This window comes from Stegostoma tigrinum, chromosome 2, assembly GCF_030684315.1.
Source record: "Stegostoma tigrinum isolate sSteTig4 chromosome 2, sSteTig4.hap1, whole genome shotgun sequence".
In the NCBI taxonomy this organism is placed as follows: Eukaryota; Metazoa; Chordata; class Chondrichthyes; order Orectolobiformes; family Stegostomatidae; genus Stegostoma; species Stegostoma tigrinum.
This window is the reverse complement of record NC_081355.1, coordinates 122,428,286-122,452,939: the sequence shown is the minus strand read 5'-3', so window position 1 is coordinate 122,452,939 and position 24,654 is coordinate 122,428,286. Positions and strand designations below refer to the sequence as shown.

Below are 24,654 nucleotides of genomic sequence, written 5' to 3'. Positions count from 1 at the left end.
ATCATAATTCCAACCAGCCATCTTAATTTTTAACACCTTACCTAGCCTGTTAACAACTTCAATTTTGAAATTTTCAATTAGTTAATTAATTCATTTATTTATGAGATGCTGACAAGGGACATCTGTGGTGGGGAAGCTCTTGGAGAAAATGCTGAGGGACAAGATATTGCGCATTTGGAAAAAAATGGACTAGTTGTTGACAGCAGCATTTTTTTTATGGGGAAGGTCATGTCTCACCAACCTGATTGAATTTTTTGAATCAGTGACAAAGATAATTAATGAGGGAAGGGTGTGGATGTAGTTTATATGGACTTTAGTCAGGCATTTGATAAAGTCCCACATGGCAGATTGGTAGAAAAACTAAAATCACATGGGATTCAGTGTGGGCTGGCTAGATGGATACAAAACTGACTTGGTCATAGAAGACAGAGGATAGTGGTGGAAGGATGTTTTTTGGAATAGAGACCGGTAACTAGTAGTGTTCCACAGGGATCAATCTTAGGTCCTCTGTGGTTTGTAGCATATACAAATGATCTGGAGGAAAATGTGGCTGGTCTGATTAGTAAGTTCACAGATGATACAAAGATTGGACGAGCTGCTGATAGTGCCAATGATTGTAAAAGATACAACAAGATATAGATAGATTGGCAGCTTGGGCACAGAAATGGCTGATGATGTTTAATCCAAAGAAATGCAAGATGATTATTTTGGAGGATCAAATTTAGGTGTGAATTATACTGTAGTATTGTGTGCCATTTTGGTCACCACATTACCAGAAGGAGGTGGAAGCTTTGAAGAGAGTGTAAAGAAGGTTCACCAGGATGTTGCCTGGCCTCGAGGGCATTGACTATGAGGAAAAGTTAAAAATTGTTTTCACTGGAAATACAGCAGCTGAGAGGAGATCTGATAGAGGTATACAAAATTATGACACATGTAGATAGGGTGGATAGTCACAGGCTTTTTCACAGGGTTGAAGTTTCAATTACAGGGGGACACGCTTTCAAGGTGAGAGGGGGAAAGTTTAAGGGAGATGTGCAAGGGGCATTTGTCACTGAGAGAGTGGTAGGAGCCTGAAACACACTGCCAGAGGAGATGATGGAAGCAGGCACATTGGCGACATTTAAGAGGCATCTGCATGGTTACATGGATAGGGAGGGAATTGAGGGATATGGATCGGATAAGGGCAGAAGGTATGTTTTTTAGCTTAGTTATAGCATGATGACCAGCACAGGCTTGGAGGGCCGAAGGGCCTGTTCGTGTTCTGTACTTCTCTTTTGTTCCTTTGTTTGCTCTTTTACTTGCCCTTCAGAAGGAGGTGGTGATAGGAATGGATTGCTTAGCTGCTTCATACACCAGTCAAGATCCCACAATGTTGCTGTGGATCTCGAGCCCCATTTGGGCCAGACTGGTTAAGGAGAGAAGGTTTTCTTCCCTACAGGATATTTATAAACTAAACTGGTCTTCTCAATAACCTACCAGTTTCTTGGCTTGCAGTGACAGATACTAGCTTTGTGTTCCAGGTTTATTTCACTAATTGAATTTAAAATTCCCTGTACGTTTTAATTGATCATTTTGATTACAATCCTTCCTATTGAATTGTTTAACAAACCATTTCTTAATTTCTTTCCTGTGAAATAACAATGAAGCTCAAATGAAAACTCAATATGCAGATGGGACATCATAATAATAATTCAGCAAGCTTTGCCTATTTGTCTTCTCAAGATAAGTGTAGTTGTGCATTGTTTCAAAAGAACTTATATTTATTGAAATCAAACAGTAATAAAATCACAACCAATCATTCAGTGCTCACTAATAAATACTGATAAAAAACCAATGTAGATATCATTTAAAATATTAATGGATGAAGCGATTCTACAGTAAAATTCATATCAACTCAACTGCTTTAGTCACTGAGTACGAAATCTATTATCCATTCGTAAGATAATATGAACCTATAGGCTTTCACATAAATTAGCGGTAGAAGTAGAATTACTTAGGTCTTCTGCTGATTACATTTCCCAACCTTCCCACCTATCCCCATTAACCGTACAATGCCTTGCTTGCCAAGAATCTGTGTACCTCTGCTTTCACAGTTTTCAAGGACTTTACCACCATTGCTTTTTGAGGAAGAGGATTCCAAAGACTCACGATCCTCAATGAGAAAAAAAATTCTCCTTAGCGCTTTCATCAATATGTGACTTATATATTTTTATTCAGTGACCTTAGGTTCTAGATTCTCCCACACAACTCTTTATCTCACTCACACTAGCAAGATTCCCCACCACCTTCAAAATCATGAGCAGGCTTGATAGAATAGTTGAAAATCATGTGCTTAAGCTTCAATGATTCAAGCTTGAAGTTGAGCTAGAGTTCTGAAGAAGTATCATATTAGACTCTAAATAAGATGTTTCTCCTTGCGAGGGAGGCAGAAACTAGGCAGCACATTTTAAAAATAAGAAATCTTCCATTTAAGACAGTGATGAGGAGAATTTGTGGCCTGTTAAACTCTCTTTCAGAAGAGCAGTGGGCGGTGGATAATTGAATATACTCAAGATTAATTTCAACAGATTTTTGATTGACAAGACATTGGAGGGGTTTGGGGGTGGGGCGATGAAGTTAGGCAGGAAAATGCAGTTAAAGACATAACGAGATTAGCCAAGATCTTATCAGAGGGTGGGCCAGGCTTGAGGCCTGAAAGGCCTGCACTCTCTCCTATTTTCTACCTTCATCTTGGTCTCTAGGGGGTTATTACAAATACCTTCCTGTATTTTGATGAAAAATCCCAGAATAAAACGTGACCTCTGCTTCGTTCTTTTCACCGGTTGTGTCAGCAAAAATAGACTTCACTTGTCATGTGCATTTAACTGCAAACATGGCATTTCCAAACTTGTCATGGTATTGGAAATAGCCTGGGGAACTAGGCTTTGTGGAACATTTACAGTGTTGGCAGTAGGAGTGAAAAGCATTACATACAAGATTGTTAAAATGGAACTAGACAGCTGTGGATCCCTGAAGAGCAAACCCAAGTCTTGATAGCAATCTGTACATGTTAGGATACTGATAGGAATTTACTGCTGTTGTATTTTCAAATTGACAAGGGATTTCATTGTAGTTTGAAGCCTGGAAATTAAGTAAAGCAACAGGGGGTACATTGTAAATCCTTTTTCCAGTCTTTGCCTTCAGACTGTATATGAAACTAAGCCACATAAGACTGATAATCATGCTCACGCTTGGAAAAAAATTGAGAGAAATTGTCCTGAAAATGAGTGATAGTGAAAGGGGAAAAAAAAAGTTCTGTGCTTTTGATATCAGTGGGAGCTTTTCTACGCTGGGAGGAAGGTGATTGATGTACAGTGAACGCTTCTGATGCTAGGCTCCAGTAACACTTCATTTTAATCACCCATATGAAGCAGTGAAAAGTCTTCTTTTTCTTGCACAATAAAGTCCTACTGTTGCGGCTAAATAAGATTTCCAATTGACGTACGTTAGTAGTTGGACTGAGTTTCCAGTAAGTCATTTGAATAAGACTATAAAGCTTTGGAGAAACTCAGTAGCCAGCTCTAGTGAGTTTTTGTGCGTTTTTGTTTTATTTCTGATTTCTTGCATCCCAGTGCTTTGCTTTTATTTAGGTCAATTAAATATTCGTTACCAAAAACTAGGAGCGGGAGAGAGTGACAGGAAGAAGAAAGTCAGCTATAGTATAATTTAATAGTCATTTTTCTTAGTATTGTTCATCTGTCAATATGGATGCAAGCAGTAGATAGGTTAAATTTTAAAATGTGTAAGGTGTGAGAATCTCTACAGTATGGAAACAGGCACTTTGGCTAATCAAGTCCAAACAGACCTTCAGAGCATCCCACCCAGATCAATCCCCCTACCTGCTCCCTGTAACCCACCTCATCCATACATCCCTGAACACTCTGGGCAATTTAGCATGGCCAATCCACCTAACCTGCACATCTTTGAATTGTGGGAAGAAACTAGAGCTTCCAGCAGAAACCCACACAGACACGGGGAGAACGTGCAAACTCCACACAGACAGTCACTGGGAGGTGGAATCAAACCTGCGTCTCTGGCAGTATGAGTTAGAGGTGCTAACTACTGAGTCACTGTGCTGCCCAAACAGATTTGCTCCTTAGTATTGTCTCTATCCTATCCTCCTCAATCAGAAAGAGGCCACTCAGCCCATCAAGTCTGCTTTGACCCTCCGCAAAGCATCCCAACTAGACCCATTCTCACACCCTATCCCTGTCATTCTTGGCTGATTCCACCGAAACAACACATCCCTGGGCACTTCGGGGCAAGGTCAAATAGGCAGTCCACCTAACCCACATATCTTTGGACTGTGGGAGGAAACTGGAACACCTGAAGGAAACACACACACACACACACACACACACCCAAGGCTGGAATTGATCCCAGGTCCCTGGCGCTGTGATGCAGCTGTGCTACCAAATTTCTGAAAAGACTTTAAACAACTTTAAAGGTTAAGCCAAACTTAATGCACACAAGATCAAATTACCTGGGTATCTTGAAGAGTGCCCTCATTGGATGTAGATCTGTCAGTGGTGGGTTACCATCTGCAAGTTCAATGGCTGTTATACCCAAGGACCAAACATCACATCGTACATCGTAACTGGAATCCAGCTGTTGTTCACATGCTATTACCTGATCATCAGGAAATCAAATATACAGCCTCTGTTACCAGCAAGTACTGATAGAAATGCCTTACATTGACATTAGCAAAGGAATATTGATCTTAATACATCTCTGATACTTTTGAAAATCCCAACTGTACATGATTCACACAACACATTGTCAAAATAATTGTGCTGACCAGTCAATGTTGAGTGGACATGCTTTTCTGTGAATTTCATGACTTCAATTCCTCGAAGCAAACTTCACAGTTGAATTTCCTGAATTCTCTTATGAAAGCAAAATACTGTGGATACTGGAAATCTAAGACAAAATCTGAAAATGTTTGAAAAACCTAACGAGTTTAGAAATATCTGGGGAGAAAGAAACAGAGCAAACAATTCAAATCCAAAGACTAAAATGAAGGTTCAAAAATGGCACCTTTGGATTGGAGACCTCCACTTTGTTTCTCTCTCCACAAATGCTGCCAGACCAGCTTAGTTTCCAGCATTTTCTGTTATTATTCCTGACTTCCATTCTTGTTAATTATTAAGGGTGTGTGGCATTGGTAGGTCTTTCCCGAATGATATCCAGTCCCGTTAACTTCAATTATCTTGTCCAGTTTAGCATTCCCAGTTGCATTTAAATACATATGGATTACAGATTAAGGTAAGTTTTTTGCTCTGGCTTCTATTTGGATTAATATTGATTTATATAAAATACTGTAGCCTCTTATTAATGAATCTGGCTTATTATAATGAAAGAACACAATATATTCTCACTTCTCAAAAATGTTTGCACTGTTTTGCAATATAAAACAAAGTGTAACCAAGTGAAAGAAAGAAGGATCACTGGATTTGATGTGTTAACATTGTTTTTTGCTCCACAGATGCTTGCACACTTGTTGAGTTTCTACAGCACTTTCTGTTTTGTTTCAGATCTGCAGCATCCACAATTCTTTGTTTTAATTTATTATTATTATTAATTTATTTAATTTATTAATTAATTATTATTAGAAAGATGGACTTTTGCACCCCAATGGAATTCTTCCAGAAAAAACATCATTAAGTCAATTCTGAGTGAGGTTGAAATCATGCTGTATCATATTAATAAAAGGCAAATTAGCATGTTTTATGATACTTTTAACAAAATCATGAATCTTTAAATGGACTTCTAGCTTTATTACAATCACTTAAGAGGAAATTCTCACAAACATTTTAACACATTTATTATTAGCATCAACACTTTGATGGACCTCCCCTCCTTAATTCTATTATTCAGTTGGCTAGACATGGACCCAAATAAAACCAATGACATAGATTTGATTCTAATTCCTGTTGAGGTACACTTGGAACCTGCTTCTCTGTCCTGACCCTGTCCCTAAGACTGAAGTGATGACTAATCATCAATGTAAAAAAATCTGCGAAGGAAACAGCTCAGAATGAAGTATAAGCAGTCAATGCCATGGACCTGGCTTTGCGGAGAGCCCATATAAATGAATTTTAAATTGTTCTTTTTTACTTTTGATGATCATGATTGACTGCTTACCAGTAGAATGCCATATTGTAAATCTCAGGTTTGCAAGGGAAATGCGAAATGCAGAAGGTGTTTTCTACTGTGACTTGATGATGTGTATGGTAGACATTGAAGTGATATCTCCAGCTAACATTGTGAGAACTCTAAGTCAAATGTTCAGGTCACTTGAATTATGCCCTACCTGGGACATTCTGAATGGTCTTTCATTGGGTGAGGTAGTTAGTTTTATGGTTGGACTAACAGTGTATATTATGTAAAATGGACTCAAGTAAAATCCTTTTGGCCTGCTGCGTTCATCCAGCTCCACACTTTGTTGTCTCGTTGACAAGTAAAGTCCTTTTTTCCCCTTTTCCTGAGCCAATAAAGTGAAATGTGACAAAGTAAACTTGACAACAGATGTTGTTGAAATCTGGTTTGGCACTCAAGCATGTGATAATCTGAGTTTTTTTGTGCCTGAGTAAACTGCTTCAGTTTGTCTCACAAACAAATGTTGAGCACTCTATCTAAAGTCAATAGAGAAGGGAGAAGACTTGTAGCTAACAAAATGCCAGACTGTGTAGCTGAAAACCTTGTTCCCAAATGAAAGGACACCTGAATGACACTTTTAGTTCCTGTATTAATTCACAGTCATGAGGGAATGTTTTTGAATCTCTACATTATATTGTTCAACTGACGCATTTTGTTCATCATTCAAACATATATAAACTGTAACACATTTGTGAAGATGATTACTACGAAATGCTGTGAATTTCAGTAAAAGAAAAAATGTTAATGCAGAGAAACCAGCACTCAAGAGTTGGGTAATGATGCAATTAGGGACTGTCCTTTGAGTTTTCTTACATACCTCTGGGGCCATCCAGAAAGGTGTTCCAACAGATGTGTTGCAACGCAGACGAGTGCTAGTTAACTGAGCTGAAACACCTAGTACAGGAATTAGACCAATGTTATCAAGAAGTGAAGCTGACATATAGCCCGATAGCACGACAGACACTCCTGTGACCGACTGTACCTTGAACCGCTGTTATAAGAAAGAGCTTCAGTAACCCTCTTAAAAGAAAATCAAAAGTTAAAGAAAAATTGGAATGAATTTTAAAATCATTTTCATCCTGTACAATTTTGTTGAGTGTTGGTGATATTACCTAAGAAATTTACACGTGAACAATTTTGGGGCTGCACTATTTAAGTGCTACTTTGGCACAATGGGCTGGACAGTGCCCTTTGCACTGTATTGCTCTATAGCAATGAGACCAACATGTGAGGGAACTGAATTATTATCAGTGTAGGCAATTTGCCATGTTAGCAGTGCAGTTAATTGTGAATGCAAAGTCGATTCTTATACTTTAGTTTCAGGATGAATACATTCTGATGACATTCAGCAATGAAGGGAAGTATAACCCATTTTTATTTGTAATCAAAGGGAAAGTTGCAATTTTCCACTGCAATATGAGGCTAATTTGTGTTGTTGTTGCACAGAATAATCTTTTTTCAAGTCCATTTCTTGCATCCTTGATTTGATGAATGCAAGATGTAAAGTTTCAACTTCTAGTCTCTTTTTAACAACTTGTAAGAAAATAACACCGCAGAATTGAAAACACCAGCAACTACAGAAATAAAGGGCTGAAGTTTACATTCCTTTGCCTGAGTCCAAGCCGAGTTAGGTTTTAAGGAGGGATAGCCATTGCAAGGCCTAGTGAGTTTTCTAGACATATCTTACTACAGATGCCTCATGAACTACCTACCCCGTACCGTGGCATCCACTTATATCCCATTCTGGCCCCATCTTACCACAAGTCATTCCCAGATCAACTTGTCATTCTCCAAATATCCTGGTACATGCCAGCATCCCTTGCTCCTGCGCCATCTTCAGAAAACTGTTGAGAACCTGGACATCTATCAGCCCAGAGCTGCCCTGCACAGTTCCTGACATTTACCATGACATAGTCTACAGGGGGAAATAGTCACCCCACTTTGCAGGCAGGGACCTGGAATTCCTGTTAGACTAGGTAGTGCAAAGGTAGCACCAGAAGCCACAGTGCAGGCCAAGACACCAGACCACGCGAGCCTGGTCTGAGACTACCAGCCATGTTACAGCACTCACACAGCTATCTATAGGAATGTACAGCAGTGTGGAAAGAAGATCGGTGCCGTTCTTCCAGTCTGCCAGTGTCACCATCTTCTTTCTAATATTCCACACTCATTTTATCCCTGGTACTGTACCCACCTCCCACCAAAGCTAAAGCTCCAAAGCTGTCACTAATACATCTTCCGTTAGTTGCTGTCATTCCTCCAGCCACTAACTCCACATGCCCTCTGTGGTACCTACTCAACAAAAATACCAGCCATGCCCACTACTTTCCTCCCCTGTAATAGCCTTCTCTCTTGTTCCAGGTAGAAAACTGTCCCCAAAAGGGTGATAAGACCCAGGACAGGTGGTGGGCTGCCTAACACTCAGCTGCTCCCCCTTTACGTGGAGACCATCCCTGACTGATTGACCATTTCTGAGCATTTGGACTCATTCTGGAGCCTGCTCCTGACTTGCTGTCAGGAGATGCCTGGGAGAAACATTATTTCCCATTGCTTGGCTTGAGGCCTGCAGACAACCATGACAGTTTTCCCGAGTCTGTGTAAACAGTTGTGAAGAAGACATATTGAAGGTCAAGGCATTAACTCTGTTTTTCTCTCTACAGATGCTGTCTGAGCTGCTGTACGCACTTTCTGGGTTTAATCCTTCCTTTGTGTCTGCACTAAACAGTAAAGCAAGACAGAGGTAACATGAGCCAGGATCCATGGAAGAGCATGCACCACACAAAAGGGCAAGTCAGAGATGCTATGAGTGCCCAGGTAAGCTGGTAATGGGTACCACTATGAGAGCTATCAAAGAGGTCAGAAACAGCCTGGTCCAATCCCATGAGCTGGATGCATGTCCCTGAGTGTACAGTGTCATAATGTGAAGCCCAAGATGCAAATTTGAAGTGTAGAAGTACCATTGAAATGGATTGTGAATGAGGATGCTTAGAGGTGCCACATATCAAATGCCAATGTCCATGAACAATGGTGTGTATGTGCCCAGTGGGAATGGTACATGCCCCGACATGCTGGTACCCATTGTCCAACACAGATGTTTTATTGTACAAGTGGCAAGCTGAATCCACCTGCTCTGCTTCTGTGAAGACTTTTCTTGACATTTAGCTTGTTTGGTGAATTTCATAAGACAGCAAGATGAATACTCATGATGTAATACAACTACGATAATGTTAGACAATAAAATGTGAGGCTGGATGAACACAGCAGGCCAAGCAGCATCTCAGGAGCACGAAAGCTGATGTTTCGGGCCTAGACCCTTCATCAGAGAGGGGGATGGGGAGAGGGAACTGGAATAAATAGGGAGAGAGGGGGAGGCGGACCGAAGATGGAGAGTAAAGAAGATAGGTGGAGAGAGTATAGGTGGGGAGGTAGGGAGGGGATAGGTCAGTCCAGGGAAGACGGACAGGTCAAGGAGGTGGGATGAGGTTAGTAGGTAGCTGGGGGTGCGGCTTGGGGTGGGAGGAAGGGATGGGTGAGAGGAAGAGCCGGTTAGGGAGGCAGAGACAGGTTGGACTGGTTTTGGGATGCAGTGGGTGGGGGGGAAGAGCTGGGCTGGTTGTGTGGTGCAGTGGGGGGACGGGACGAACTAGGCTGGTTTAGGGATGCAGTAGGGGAAGGGGAGATTTTGAAACTGGTGCACCAACCAGACATCCTAATCTCATCTACTCCCATGTACCAGTATTTGGCACATGTCCCTCTGGACCCTTCCTATTCATGTACCCATCCAGATGATTTTAAATGTTATAATTATATCCACCTTCAACACTTCCTCTGGCAGTTCTTTCCGTACACACACCAACCTCTGCATGAAAAATCTATCCCTCATGTCCTTTTTAAATCTTTCCCCTCTCACCTTAAACCTATGCCCTCTAATTTTGAACTCCCCCACCTGAGGAAAAAGATCTTGGCTATTCACTCTATGCATGCCCCTCATGATTTTATAAACCTTTACAAGATCACCCCATAGCCCATGATGCTTCAGGGGAAAATGCCCCAGACTATTCAGCTTCTCCCTATACCTCAAAATCTCCAGACTTCTTCTGAAGATGTGTCTAGGCCCAAAACGTCAGCCTTCCTGTCCTATGATGCTGCTTGGCTTGCTGTGTTCATCCAGCTCTACACCTTGTTATCTCTTAACCAAGGCCCTGTATAGTTGTGACATGACATCCCAACTTCTTTATTCAATGCATTGAAACCAATAAGGGAAGAGTATCAAAAGTCTTCTTCACTATCCTATCTGTGATTCCACCTTCAAGGAACTGTGGACCTACACACCAAAGTCCCTTTATTTGGCAACAGTCTCCTGGGCCCTACCATTAACTGCATAAGTTCTGCCCTGATGTGCCTCACCAAGTGCAACATCTCATATTTATCAAAATTAAACTGCTCCCTAAGGCTAAATAAACCCTGTACACAACACCAATCATGGTCAGAGAAGCATTTTCTCCCAAAGAGAGCTGTAGGTGGTGTTGCCAAATAAGTGTTTTATCAGACCTAATCCAACCATCACAAAGAATACCAGTAACACTTGAACTCCTAAAGTAATACTGGGCCCTGGCATCATTTTGATTTCGATTTAGATATTGTATGAAGGCATTGTTAGGTTTCTCTTCTCCTTTTGACACAAAAGCATGGGCGAGCTTAAAGATTTGACATTGAATGTTCTGGGGTTGGGTGTAATTGCACTACATCAACCATCTCCATCTATAACTGACTGCATGACAGCAACAAATCTACTTCAGTCATATTACTTTTGGAGCTATAATGTATAATATGATGATCTTAATTCTGAACTTTCTTTACAAAACATTGTGTTTTTCTTGGTGATACTTTCAAGTTGAGCATCATCAGTTTTGACATTAAGATGCCCATCAAGTAAAACGCAAAACAGATCAGTTTTGACGTGCCACTTAACATTTGGCTGAGGTAATTTGATTTGTATCATTTACAATAAATAATTGACCTAATTATCATGGAATTTGGATTTCAAATAAAATGCACTCAATAGGTAGCTTCACAGTAAAAGTAAAATCTTTGATATTTAATCACTCTTGTGACTGCACAAAAATTGAGGCATTTTAGATAGCATGTGAAAAGGTGCATTGAATAAGGGTAATAGATTTTGCACAGAAGGAAAAAATGTCTGCCAAGGTGAGAATTGATTGAAGAGAAACATTGGCACGTCTCAGAGGATATATTTAGAGACAGTGTCCAGCACAGATATCATAGTTATTTTGCTGGATTTATAATTCAAAGAAGAGGAGTTCAAATCTTTCATTCACGTTTATGAATTTGAATTCAATTCAAGAAATTAGGTTCAGTTAAGATGAACATGAAGTTGTTAGCTTATTGTAAAAACCCACCTACTTTACTAACGTCCTTTTAGGGAGGGTAACCTTGGTTGGCCTGGCCTGCACATATCTCCAGACCCCATCAATGTGAATGACCTGTAACTATCAACTGAAGCATGTCACTCGGTTAATTCAAGTAGGACACTGCTACACTGCTCCTTCTGAACACCCTGCAATGGGTAATTATTGCTACTCATGGCATCTTCCCTACATCCTAGGCATGTACAAAGTCACAAACTCCCTAGACAAGAGACAAGTACTTGATTTCTTTTTAGAAGTTGACGTGCAAACACCATATCAGGATATTGTAAAGTTTATTTTTAAGAGTTAGCCGAAACTTCCCTTACCATTTGTGTTACAGAGTTTCATTTAGTGTCGACCACAGCAGAACCTGTATGTCCAACCACTCCATCACAGTATTGTGTTGGTAAGAGCTGAGCAAATTTCATCAGCAGGTCAGCCTTCGTAAGAGGGATACTGCCTCCATAAAGCAAAGTGTTTGTAGATAAATGGAGGTTTACCAAGCATGCAGTGCATTAAGGATATTCCTCTGGAATTAAATTGTCATTTTACGGCATGTGATACCACTCTGATGGAAAACATTTCCTTACTCCTCCCATGCTTCACAATCCCCAAGAACAACCTAAATTTCCAAACAACTTCTAACAAAGATAATTGGGAGACAAACAGTTTATAATATGCATTGCAGCTGCTGAAAAATACTGTTAAATTCCACCGTTGTTCTTCTCCTGCATGTTTTCCTATATTTTCTGTGGAAAAATGCAAACAAGTTGTTATCTAACAAATTATAAACAGCTTATTGGCTGGTTACACAAATAAAATGGAAGTCCTGCAATTATGAAGTAAGGAAAAAGAGAGCTTTCTACAATCTTTAAAATTTCTCCATGGAGAAAACTCCCACTTGGATTTTCCCAACCTACCTGCAACTGCTTCTCCTTCAATGGTTACCCCAATGATCTCAAAAGTTCAGCAACATTATGAGCGATATATAACCGCAAAAGTTTCCACTTTCTTCACTAACGCTCAAAGCAACTGAACAAAAAATTTCTTCCAACCTCAGTCTGAATGCCCATCCAGTCGCACTGAGCGTGCGCGTGTGTCTTAAGACAACAGATGACATCTTCAAGTGATACTGCATTGGATTATGCAGCAACATGCTATTTAAAGCAGAAAATCAACTGACTGCTGAAAGGGCATGGTTCTGTTGATTTTCCAAAACAGGGAACATGCATGGAGCCAGAATTCTCATGGGAGTAGCAGGTAGCAGATAGATTCGCTGCAGAGCAGGGTTCAGTGTACAATCTGTGGAAGCTGGGTAAAATTAAACATGAACTTGCTGGGCTAATCATACATTCCAACATGCGAGGCACAACGTCCAGAAAAATAATACTTTTAGAGTAACATATTTAAAGGAAAATACCTGCAAATTATAAAATATTTTCCCAAAGTTCTGAATGACACCAGATTGAGAAATATTAATCAAAATTTTCAAAGCTGAAGTCATTCAAAAATGATACCGTTTATTATTACTATTGTCAGTAACCCAGGCATTCTCACTCATGTTATTACCATTTAAACTTCATGTCATTTCAGTTTCTTCACATAGCTTGGCTTAGTAGCTCCTCTCAGTTAATTCCCACATGTTATGTAACTCATTCTGCTTAAGGAAAGACATTCAAAACAAACAACAGAACCTAAGGCTTAAACAGAAGGAGATTAAAAATTCATTTCAGTTTTTTGGAAGATGTAGAAGTTTTAATGCTAACTATATCTAGGCAGTCATAGTTAAATTAGGAGCACCGGTCACTAAAACAATATCACATTATTCAGGAATATCCTTTGTTTTCAGCTGGAATTCATAAAAGTCAGAGTAGTAAGTGATGAATTTGATTTTAAATTGTAAGCTGCTGCTTCTCGTTTCCTCCCTTCTGGAGGGAAAATCCAATCCTTTGAGTTTGATTTATAGATCCTGATTTTATGAATCCACTCCTGAAGAAGAGTCATATTGGACTTTAGAGATAATGGGAACTGCAGATGCTGGAGAATCCGAGATAACAAAGTGTGAAGCTGGATGAATGCACCTGGCCAAGCAGCATTTCAGGAGCACAAAAGCTGATGTTTCGGGCCTACACCCTTCATCAGAGAGGGGGATGGGGTGAGGGTTCTGGAATAAATAGAGAGAGGGGGGAGGCGGACCGAAGATGGAGAGAAAAGAAGATAGGTGGAGAGGAGAGTATAGGTGGGGAGTTAGGGAGGGGATAGGTCAGTCAAGGGAAGACGGACAGGTCAAGGAGGTGGGATGAGGTTAGTAGGTAGGAGATGGAGGTGCGGCTTGGGGTGGGAGGAAGGGATGGGTGAGAGGAAGAACAGGTTAGGGAGGCAGAGACAGGCTGGGCTGGTTTTGGGATGCAGTGGGTGGAGGGGAAGAGCTGGGCTGGTTGTGTGATGCAGTGCGGGGAGGGGACGAACTGGGCTGGTTTTGGGATGCGGTGGGGGAAGGGGAGATTTTGAAGCTGGTGAAGTCCACATTGATACCATTGGGCTGCTCCGCACCTACCCAGGCCCCAAACCCCACCTCTTCCTCCATTACATCAATGACTGTATCGGCGTCGCCTCTTGCTCCCCAGAGGAGCTCAAACAGTTCATCCACTTCACCAACACCTTCCACCTCAACCTCAAGTTCACCTGGGCCATCTCCAACACATCCCTCACCTTCCTGGACCTCTCAGTCTCCATCTCAGGCAACCAGCTTGTAACTGATGTCCATTTCAAGCCCACCGACTCCCACAGATACCTAGAATACACCTCCTCCCACCCACCCTCCTGCAAAAATTCCATCCCCTATTCCCAATTCCTCCGCCTCCGCCACATCTGCTCCCACGATGAGGCATTCCACTCGCGCACATCCCAGATGTCCAAGTTCTTCAAGGACCGCAACCTTCCCCCCACACTGGTCGAGGATGCCCTTGACAGCGTCTCCCGCATTTCCCGCAACACATCCCTCACACCCCGCCCCCGCCACAACCGCCCCCAGAGGATCCCCCTCGTTCTCACACACCAACCTCCGGATACAACGCATCATCCTCTGACACTTCCACCATCTACAATCCAACCCTACCACCCAAGACATTTTTCCATCCCCACCCTTGTCTGCCTTCTGGAGTCACCACTCTCTCCGTGACTCCGGTGTCCGCTCCACACTCCCCTCCAACCCCACCACACCTGGCACCTTCCCCTGCAACCGCAGGAAGTGCTACACTTGCCCCTACACCTCCTCCCTCACCCCTATCCCAGGCCCCAAGATGACTTTCCATATTACGCAGAGGGTCACCTGCACATCTGCCAATGTGTTATACTGTATCCATTGTACCCGGTGTGACTTCCTCTACATTGGGGAAACTAAGCGGAGGCTTGGGGACCACTTTGCAGAACACCTCCGCTTGGTTCGCAATAAACAACTGCACCTCCCAGTCGCGAACCATTTCTACTCCCCCTCCCATTCCTCAGGCGACATGTCCATCATGGGCCTCCTGCATGCCACAATGATACCACCCGAAAGTTGCAGGAACAGCAACTCACATTCTGCTTGGGAACCCTGCAGCCCAAAGGTATCAATGTGGACTTCACCAGCTTCAAAATGTCCCCTTCCCCCACTGCATCACACAATCAGCCCAGCTCTTCCCCTCTCCCCACTGCATCCCAAAACCAGTCCAGCCTGTCTCTGCCTCCCTAACCTGTTCTTCCTCTCACCCATCTCCTCCTCCCACCCCAAGCCGGACCTCCATTTCCTACCTACTAACCTCATCCCACCTCCTTGACCTGTCCATCTTCCCTGGACTGACCTATCCCCTCCCTACCTCCCCACCTATAACTTTCCTCTTCACCTATCTTCTTTTCTCTCCATCTTCGGTCCGCCTCCCCCCTCTCTCTATTTATTCCAGAACCCTCACCCCATCCCCCTCTCTGATGAAGGGTGTAGGCCCGAAACGTCAGCTTTTGTGCTCCTGAAATGCTGTTTGGCCTGCTGCGTTCATCCAGCTTCACACTTTATTATCTCATATTGGACTTTAAATGGTTAAGTCTGTTTCTCTCACCACAGATACTGTCAGACTGGCTGGGTGTATCCAATATTTTTTTAATTGTAGCTCTTAGGGTTTGGGGAGAAAGGGCTTTCTCATATTCAATTTGAAAGAGGAGGCTTTGACTTTCCTTGAAGATCACATTATTGACCTTTGTGGTGGATCATCATCTTAAATATGGAGAAAAGAATATTCTCTTTCACTTTCCTGGCCAGGAATAATTGCCTATACCAATAAAATTAACTTGCAAAGCAGTTACATAACTTGCACATCCTAGAAGGACAAAGGCAATAGAAGTGTGGAAATATTTCCATTTGTAGGTTTCCACACTAAGTCACAAGCTATCCCAATTTGGACCTATACTGCCGCACCTTAAATATATTGGGTGAAAATTCTGGAACTCCCTTCATCAGAGTGTGTGTCTGTCCCAGCTCAAGAAGGCATCAATACTTTCTCAAAAGCATTTAAAGATGGGTAACAAATTCCATTGGAGCTGGTTGGGTGCAGGTGAGGAATAGGTTGAATCGATAGTGAAGGCAAGCATCATGGAGGGATTTGAAAATAAAGATAAGAATTTTAAAATTGAGGCATTGCACGATCAGCAGTGAGCACAGGGATGATGGGTAAATTGATTTGAGTTGGTTTAAAGGTGATAATGTTTTGTATGTACTGAAATTTACAAATGACCAAGGCGGAAGAGCATGAGGGAAGTTGATTGTAGTTGCACAAATGAGGATTTTAACAGCAGATGAGCTGCCATATGGTGAGTGCCGATGATGTCACATTGGTAGAAGTAGGAGGAGTTTATGATGGAAAGGATATATGATTGGAAGTTCAGTTCATTATCAAGCATAATATCAAGTTTCGGCCTGTCTCAGGAGTAGCCAGGAAAGAGAATGAAATCAGTGACTAGCAAATGGGGATTATAGCAGGGAATGAATGCAAATATAGTTTAATTAAGGAAATAAACAGATTTCCTTGAATAAAGTAAATGACATTCTACCAAAATAACATAGAAGCAACTAATGAGAAAAAAATGACAAACTGAAAAATCTTGCTGAATTGTTTCATAATGACAATCTTGCCTTGTCTAGTAATAATTTGTCAAAATTAGTTTTACACACAAATTGCGAAACAGAATTTTGGCACAAGTAACTTGAATTTAAATTCACATTTTAGTATCTTGGTCGCTTTTCTTTCACCATCATTTAATAATTGTAAGTATTATAAATAATAGTGCTGTTTTTCAGAAGGAATAATGATGCTCCTTTCATATAAAGGTTGTATATTAAATACAAATGTAGTCCCAAAAAAAATGTGGAAGTGAAACAATAGGCTGTAGTAAAAGACATTTTCATATAGAATTATTAGAGCACCATGTGTTTTCAGGCTGACTAAGCAGTATCAAAATGGAGCCTAATGTAGATTAGGAATCTAAACTTTACAGGTAACATGCTTTCTGCTGAATGACTGTTATAATTCTCCCATCTTAAAGGATTGAAACTGACTTGCTCTTAAAGAAGTGACCAAAAACTATTCCGATGCAAATGTCAACATAATTTATAGGTGTAAATATAAAACTTGTTTATTTTAGTGTAAATTTAGAGTAAGATGGAGCAAACAATTAGGAAAGCAAATGAAATATCAGCATTTAGTGGAAGCAGAGCAAGGAAGTCACAGTACAGAAACACAAGGCCTTGTACACACGTCTACATTTTGGATTTCTTTATCAAAGAAAAATATATTTTTTGTAGAGCGAATGTAGCAAAGGTTCACCAGTCTGAACCCTGAGATGGCAGGTTTGTTTCATTTAAGAGATTCAGTTGACTGGGACTGTGTTTGTTGCGGTGTAGAAGAGAATGAAAGGGAATCTCATTTAAGCACATAAAATTCTGAGAGAGCAAGACAGACTGGATGTAGGGATGATATTTCCCATGGCCAAGATGGTTTCCATAACAAGAAGTGATGGTCTCAGGATATGTGATGGGCCATTTTGGACAGAGATGAACAGAAATATCTTCACTCAGAGGTTGATAAATCTATGGAATTCTATATGACAGAAGACTGTCAACACAAAGTCACTGAATCTATTTAAGAAAGAAACAGACTAGAGGTGTTAAAGGATTTGGGGAAACCGTAGGAGTATGGAATTGAGATTGAAGTTTAGTCTTGATCGTGTTGAATGGTGAAGCAGGCTTGAAGGGTAGAATGGCCTTACCCTGTTTCTATTTTCCATGCTTATATATCGGTCTGTTCGGTGCTTTATTTCCTCAGATATTCCTCATGTCTACAAAAACCATTTTCACATCCCGGTCTCCAGAACCAATATCATCCCTAACTATTGCATAATTGTCATCCTTGATTAACAGTGCTACTTCAGCACCTTTACCTAACTTCCTCCTCTTCTTAAAGGTCATATCCCACTTGATCTTCAGGACCCAATCCTGTCAGCCTGCAACGGCTATCAGACTATATTTATGTACTTTAACGTGTGTTATTAATTCATTTGTTTTGATATGAATGCTACACATATTCAGACATATTATCTTTGTAGCGTCTAGACTGGAATACCAGTGTACTCCTCGGTTTATTTTATCTTTGTCTCTTCCTGGCGTTCTCTGACCCTTATTTCACATGTTATTATGTTGTTCTTTTAGCTTGTTTCTACTATTTGACATGCCTTGTCTTTTCACATTTGATCTCTTGCCTGCACCATTTACTTTAAAACTCTGTCTATTTCCCTAGTACATGGGCAAAGTCAGCAAGATTTCATCAAAGGAAGGTCATGCCTGACAAATCTGCTATAATTCTTTGAGGAAGTAACGAGCAGGGTAGACCAAGGAGAGCCAATGGATGTTATCTACCTGGACTTCAAGAAGGCCTTTGACAAGGTGCTGCACAGGAGGCTTCTGAGTAAGATGAGGGCCCATGGTGTTAGAGGCAAAGCACTAGCATCGATGCAAGATTGGTTGTCTGGCAGAAAGCAGAGAGTGGGGACTAAAGGGTCTTTCTCAGGATGGCAGCTAGTGGAAAGTGATATTCTGCCAAGGATCAGTGCTGGGACCATGAGTTTTCACTGTATACATTAACAATCTAGATGAATGAACTGTGGGCATTCTGACTAAGTTTGCAGATGATACAAAAGTGGGCGGATGGACAGGTAGTATTGAGTATGCAGGAAGGCCCCAGAAGGATTTGCATAGGTTAGGAGAGTGGGCAAAGAAGTGGCAGATGGAGTACAACGTGGGAAAATGTGAGGCCATGCACTTTGGTAAGATGAATAGAAGCATGGACTATTTTCTAAATGGGAAGAAAATTCAGAAGTCTGAAGTGCAAAGAGACTTGGGAGTTCTAGTCCAGAATTCTCTCAAGGTAAATTTGCAGGTTGAGTCAGTAATCAGGAAGGCAAATGCAATGTTGGCATTTATTTCGAGAGAAGTTGAATATAAAAGCAGGGATGTACTACTGAGGCTTTATAAGGTTCTGGGCAGGCCACATTTGGAATATTGTGTACAGTTTTGGGCCCCGTATCTCAGGAAGGATGTACTGGCCCTGGAGCAGGTTCAGAGGAGGTTCACACGAATGATTCCAGGAATCAAAAGTTAACATACGAGGAACGTTTGTGGACTCTGGGGCAATACTTGTTGAGGTTTAGAAGGATGGGGGGGGGGGGGGTGGGATCTAGTTGAAACTTACAGAATACCGAATGGCCTGGACAGAGTGGATTTTGGGAAGATGTTTCCATTGGTAGGAGAAACCAGAAGCCAGCACACAGCCTTAGAGTAAAGGAAAAACCTATTAGATTGGAGAAAAGGAGAAAATTCTTCCACTGAATTCACTGTTACAGAAGGTCAGGTCGTTAAGCACTTTTAGGATGGAGATAGATAGGTTCTTGATTATCAAAGGTTACAAGGAGAAAGTGGGAGAATGGGGTTGAGGAACTTATAAGCCATGGTTGAATGGCGGACCAGACTCGATGGGCCGAATGGCCTAAATTCTGTTCCTATATCTTATGGTCTTATGGTATGCAAAAAACTCTGACCCCAGCACAGTTTAGGTGTTCTTTCTACCTTTCGTAGTTTGCTTGGAATGATTAATTGAAAAGTGTGCCTCAATTCAGCCTTTGGCCATTACGGAATTAGATTTTTAAATAAACACATGGCTAAATAGTTGAATTGAAATTCATGTCATTATAATGGTATGTTAGTTTAGCTGTCTCATCATTAATTAAAAGAACATTTGCTTTCTATGTAGATTTTCTTTAAGATGTGAATATAGGGCTTGAAGCTAAATATCTCCCATGTAAACATTAAGCAACAGGAATTATTCACCAAAGGTGCTAACACAATACAGAACAATACATGCTGCAAAGATTCTTAATCAATTCATCTTCACTTCTTAAAAAGGAAGTGAATTAATCAAATGATGAATTCATCTTAATTTCTTATTTAAGAATACATCAAAAAATTTAGAACAGGATTCAGAAAACTGATAGCTGAATATTAGATATGAGAAATCACTGACACATGACATCTTCAGTCTGAATTCATACTTCCTGCAGCGTAGTACACTGCAATTCCATATTTGGTGAATTGTATGTCCCAGAAAGTTAATACAAATGTACAGCCACCCATGTCATCTGTGCGTCATCAATGCCTCATGACTGAGATACTGCCCACATGATAAAATGAGGAAAGCCAAAGCAAATAGAATCTGAAGGTAGTTTTTGTTCAAATATCATCAAAAGCACTTAAAATATGACCATTCTCAACCTACTATGTTAATCGTGGATACTAAAGTATGTTTTGTTCTGTTGGTTAAGACGAAGAGATATTTAATACTCTGTGGAAACCATGCAGAAGTCAATTTGTGAGCAATTGCTTAAATACAGTCTGTGATTATAGAGTGTAAATTCTGGACCATTAACTGGCATTTCCGTGTGCTTTGGCTGAATTCCTGTTGTATAGCAAAGTGATGTCACTGAATGTTTATCATGGATTCAGTCCCTTCAGCAGGTAATTCATCAGTCAAGCGAAAGCAAGCACTTGTCAAATTGAGATTTTTTTTAACACAATCTGATGATGTCATTGGTTTTCTCATCTTGCTACAGTTGTATTACCTCTATGTTAATGACACTTTTAAGATGCTTTCCAACTGTAGCAAACATGTTTATTTTAGCCTTAATTTTCAGTAATTGGTGTGAGATCTATGTTAATTTATTTTAAAATATGTTAAATATAGACTGCCCAGTAACGAGATTGAAGTAGGACTGTAGTTCTTTTTAAATTTTTCAATGTAATTTTAGGTAACAATGTTCAGTCATCAAATGACTCTATTTATAAGAATGAAACAGTATTTCCCTTAATGTGAACTGACAGACATATTCTGAAGACATGATTCACAATAACTACAGAAGTAGCAATCTGGACTATAAGCTCATATCAACATGAGTACTCTGTAGTCTTAATTCCACTCTATATATCGAACCTGAAAGGAAATGCTTTGTCTTTTCATACATCCTTTCCAACCTCGGGACATGTCAAAATGCTTTATAACCAATGAACTATTTACAAAGTGCAGTCACTTACACATAAACTTAAGGTCATCATCTTCCACTATTCAATATTCAAATGTTGCTGATGATAATGATTTTTGTTTTAGGGGAGTTCATGTGTTAAGAGTCCATAATCTCTTTACTTGCCTTGGGACAGGTATGCTTGCCGTCATGTCAGTAATGACTTGGATTTTTTTCACTCTTCTCTGACCACCATTTTATCTTCATGTTTGCAAGATTCTCTTCAAAGATGTGAACAGCATCCAGCCTCAGCATCCACAGCATTATGCAGTACAGTTCAATTTCACCTGTGGACAGCACCTTCTGCAGAATCTTCCACAACATACAATGAAGTGAGCTAGAAAGTAATCCAATATTCAATGAAGCAATAATGGCTGTCAACCATCTGGAAAAGATTTTATAGCTTCTGGTCCTAACAATATCTCCACAATTATCATGAACCAGAGAAGGAATATGCTGATCTCGCAGATATGTGCTATCTTCAGTGAAGTTCTGGGATAATGAAGAAATTTCAAGTGACCTTACAAATGTTATAATGATCACAATCTTCAATGAAAGAAAACAAGTCAAATTACAACTCCAGGGGCATAGCATTACTCTCAACTGTTCGCAAAGTTGCATGTGTATTCCTTCTCAGTTTGCTGTCATTAATAGCAGAGGTTTTCCTTCTAGAGACCCAGTGTTGCTTCTGACCATCCAGAAAGATAACTGACATGATTATCACGTTTTGTCGACTTCGAGAAAGGTCAGAGGACAGGACATCCTCTTGCTCACGGCTTTCTCCTATCTCTCAAAATGAAATGAACTGCTCTTTGGAAGAATTACAGCAATACAGGCGTCCAGCAAAGTTCAGAAAAGTCATCCGTCCCCATCATGAAATAGTATGCAATAACTCCATCACATGCCTCATCCCTATCAAAACTGGTATCAAACAGGTATGTGTCATTGTACCAATATTATTCACAATTTGTGTTGCAGCAGTACTACAATGTAACCCCTAACAGGCTTTCCCCAGGTGAGATAGTGCACATTGATGGAATACTCTTTAACCTCAACAGACCAGAGGCCAAAATATATACAATTATTTTCTAACACATCTTGCCGATGTTGCAGTTTATAAATTGACTGTTGAAGCTTGATTAAATCCTTCAACAAACGGGGGCTTAAATCATAAACTCAGCATAAAACATGAATGACAGGTGTTGATGCAGCAGGACCTATTTATTTTCCTCGATTGCCATGCACATTGTTCTGTGTGTGTTTTATGTCTTAAATGGCTGTTTCTTTTCTTCACAACACACACCATATTCTTTGTTTGATCCCATGCAACCACTTATAAGGTGAGTGTAATTGTAGATATAGGTCTTTAGCTGAACAGTTAAGGCCAACACCTTATGTATATGTTATATTAAAACTAAATGTGCATTTCTTAGCTGGAAGTTGGAGGGAAGGGTTAATATATGATCCTAAACTTGCATTTTAGTACAAAGAAATGGGATTGTATTATACATTTGGTTGACGTATATCCTGTGATCTACAGTAGTTACGTATTCACAAAATCCTACAACTGAATGGGACTTGGACTGAAGCATCAGGAAAACCAAAGTTCTATACCAATCTAAACCAAGTGTATCAAATCCAATAAAGGCATGGTACTCGAGGTAAGAGAGATAATGGGAACTGCAGATGCTGGAGAATCCAAGATAACAAAGTGTGAAGCTGGATGAACACAGCAGGCCAAGCAGCATCTCAGGAGCACAAAAGCTGACGTTTCAGGCCGAGACCCTTGGTAGTCTGAAACAATCATAGAGAATGGTGGAGAAACTCAGCAGGCTTGGCATCATTTGTGGAGAAAGAAACAGTTATCTTTATGAGCCTGGTATGACATTCAGAACGTCTTCAGAACTGTTCAAATTCAATGCCTTCAGTTGAGATTCATAAAAAATGTTGGATAATATTTCTCACTTCCAATATCTTGAACACTATTCATGTCAAAAAGCTGAAGATGAAGAGGTACACTAATTAACCCAAAGTGATAATTCAGCCTATGGCAAATTGCATATCCAAGTTTCAAGTGTCATTAGACCCAACATTAAATTCTATGTCTAATGGGCAGCGCTTTGCCCCACGGTTCTCTAGGATGCTGCGACTTGGGCAGGTTATAGTGCCTCGTCAGTACAGTACTGTCTTAGGATCTTGTTAATTGTGTGAGATCACAATTCTAAGTGAACAAACGTAATTTTTTTCCAAGACACAGGTATATCAGCGTGTGATAGGAATTTGTTCTTAGTGGTGAGTCAGTGAGATCCTGATAATCGCACATTAGCTGACGCAATGGGAAATGTCATCAGAATGTTCACGTCAAGACTGTTTATGTCAGTCTCTACTCAGATTTGTGCAAGAGATCCTGTAACACACAGAGGCGATGCAAAATATTTCAAAGACAGTGTCAACATGCTCTTTAAGGTGTGGTCTTACCAACTTTTTAAAAAATCATTAATGTGATGTGGATACTGCTAGTGAGGACAACATTTATTGTCCATCTTTAATTACCCAAGACAGTTAAAATTCAACCACATTGATGTAGGGTCTGGAATCACATGTAACTAGGTAAAGATGGCAGATTTCCCTCATTAAAGGATGCTAGTGAACCAGAAGGGGTTTTGTAAACTATTTGCAGTAGATACATAATTTCCATTAGACTAGATACTTGTTCAATTCTAATTTGGTAGAATTTGAACACAAGTTCCTCTTACATTATCCTGCTGTTGTGGATTACTAGTCTAGTGACAATACGACTAAGCTACAGGCTGTCCAAAGTTGATGCAACCATGGGAAACAAATGTCCCATCTTGACCAAAATGGTGATCCATTGTCAAAAGAGGTCTTCTAACCAACAACGGCAGAGACTGAGAGAAAAAAGAGAAGGAAACAGCAGCTGCTACTCAAACCAACAATCTGCCTCCAATTTTATCAGCCGACAATTGATGTCCTCACTATTAGAAAGTCTGTTGGACGAAGATAGGGCTCATAAGCCAGACATGAACCCACTCCAACATTGATTTCTCACCTCCAACCAGACATCTGCAAAGAAATATCTTTCTTGACATGAGATTATCAATAATAATGGTAATTCAAATGTGCAGACTACTAACAAACTCTCAGCACCATTCTATTTTAGACACTGAAACAAAGCTCAAAAATCTAGGGAAAGACAGTGGTCAGATTATGAATGTGCTGGGAGACCCAATAATTGCAGAGTCACTTCCATTGGAAGGCAATCTACAACATTAAGGAATGCGATAATGGCAACTGCAAATGCTGGAGAATCTGAGATAACAAAGTATGGAACTGGATGAACATAGCAGGTCAA

The 24,654-nt window shown here is 40.5% G+C and overlaps 1 protein-coding gene across 1 annotated transcript in view; it reads right to left on the bottom strand.

Moving 5' to 3' along the window:
* Positions 1–4,518: 4,518 nt before the first annotated feature.
* Positions 4,519–24,654, bottom strand: part of LOC132206156 (myosin-IIIa-like) — a 156,660-nt gene continuing 136,524 nt past the window's right edge. Inside the window, exons 6-7 of the mRNA XM_059638947.1 lie at positions 7,016–7,092; positions 4,519–4,668 (exon numbers count right to left, since the gene is read on the bottom strand). Of these exons, the coding sequence (XP_059494930.1) occupies positions 4,519–4,668; positions 7,016–7,092 (227 nt within the window). The remainder of the gene's footprint in view (positions 4,669–7,015; positions 7,093–24,654) is intronic.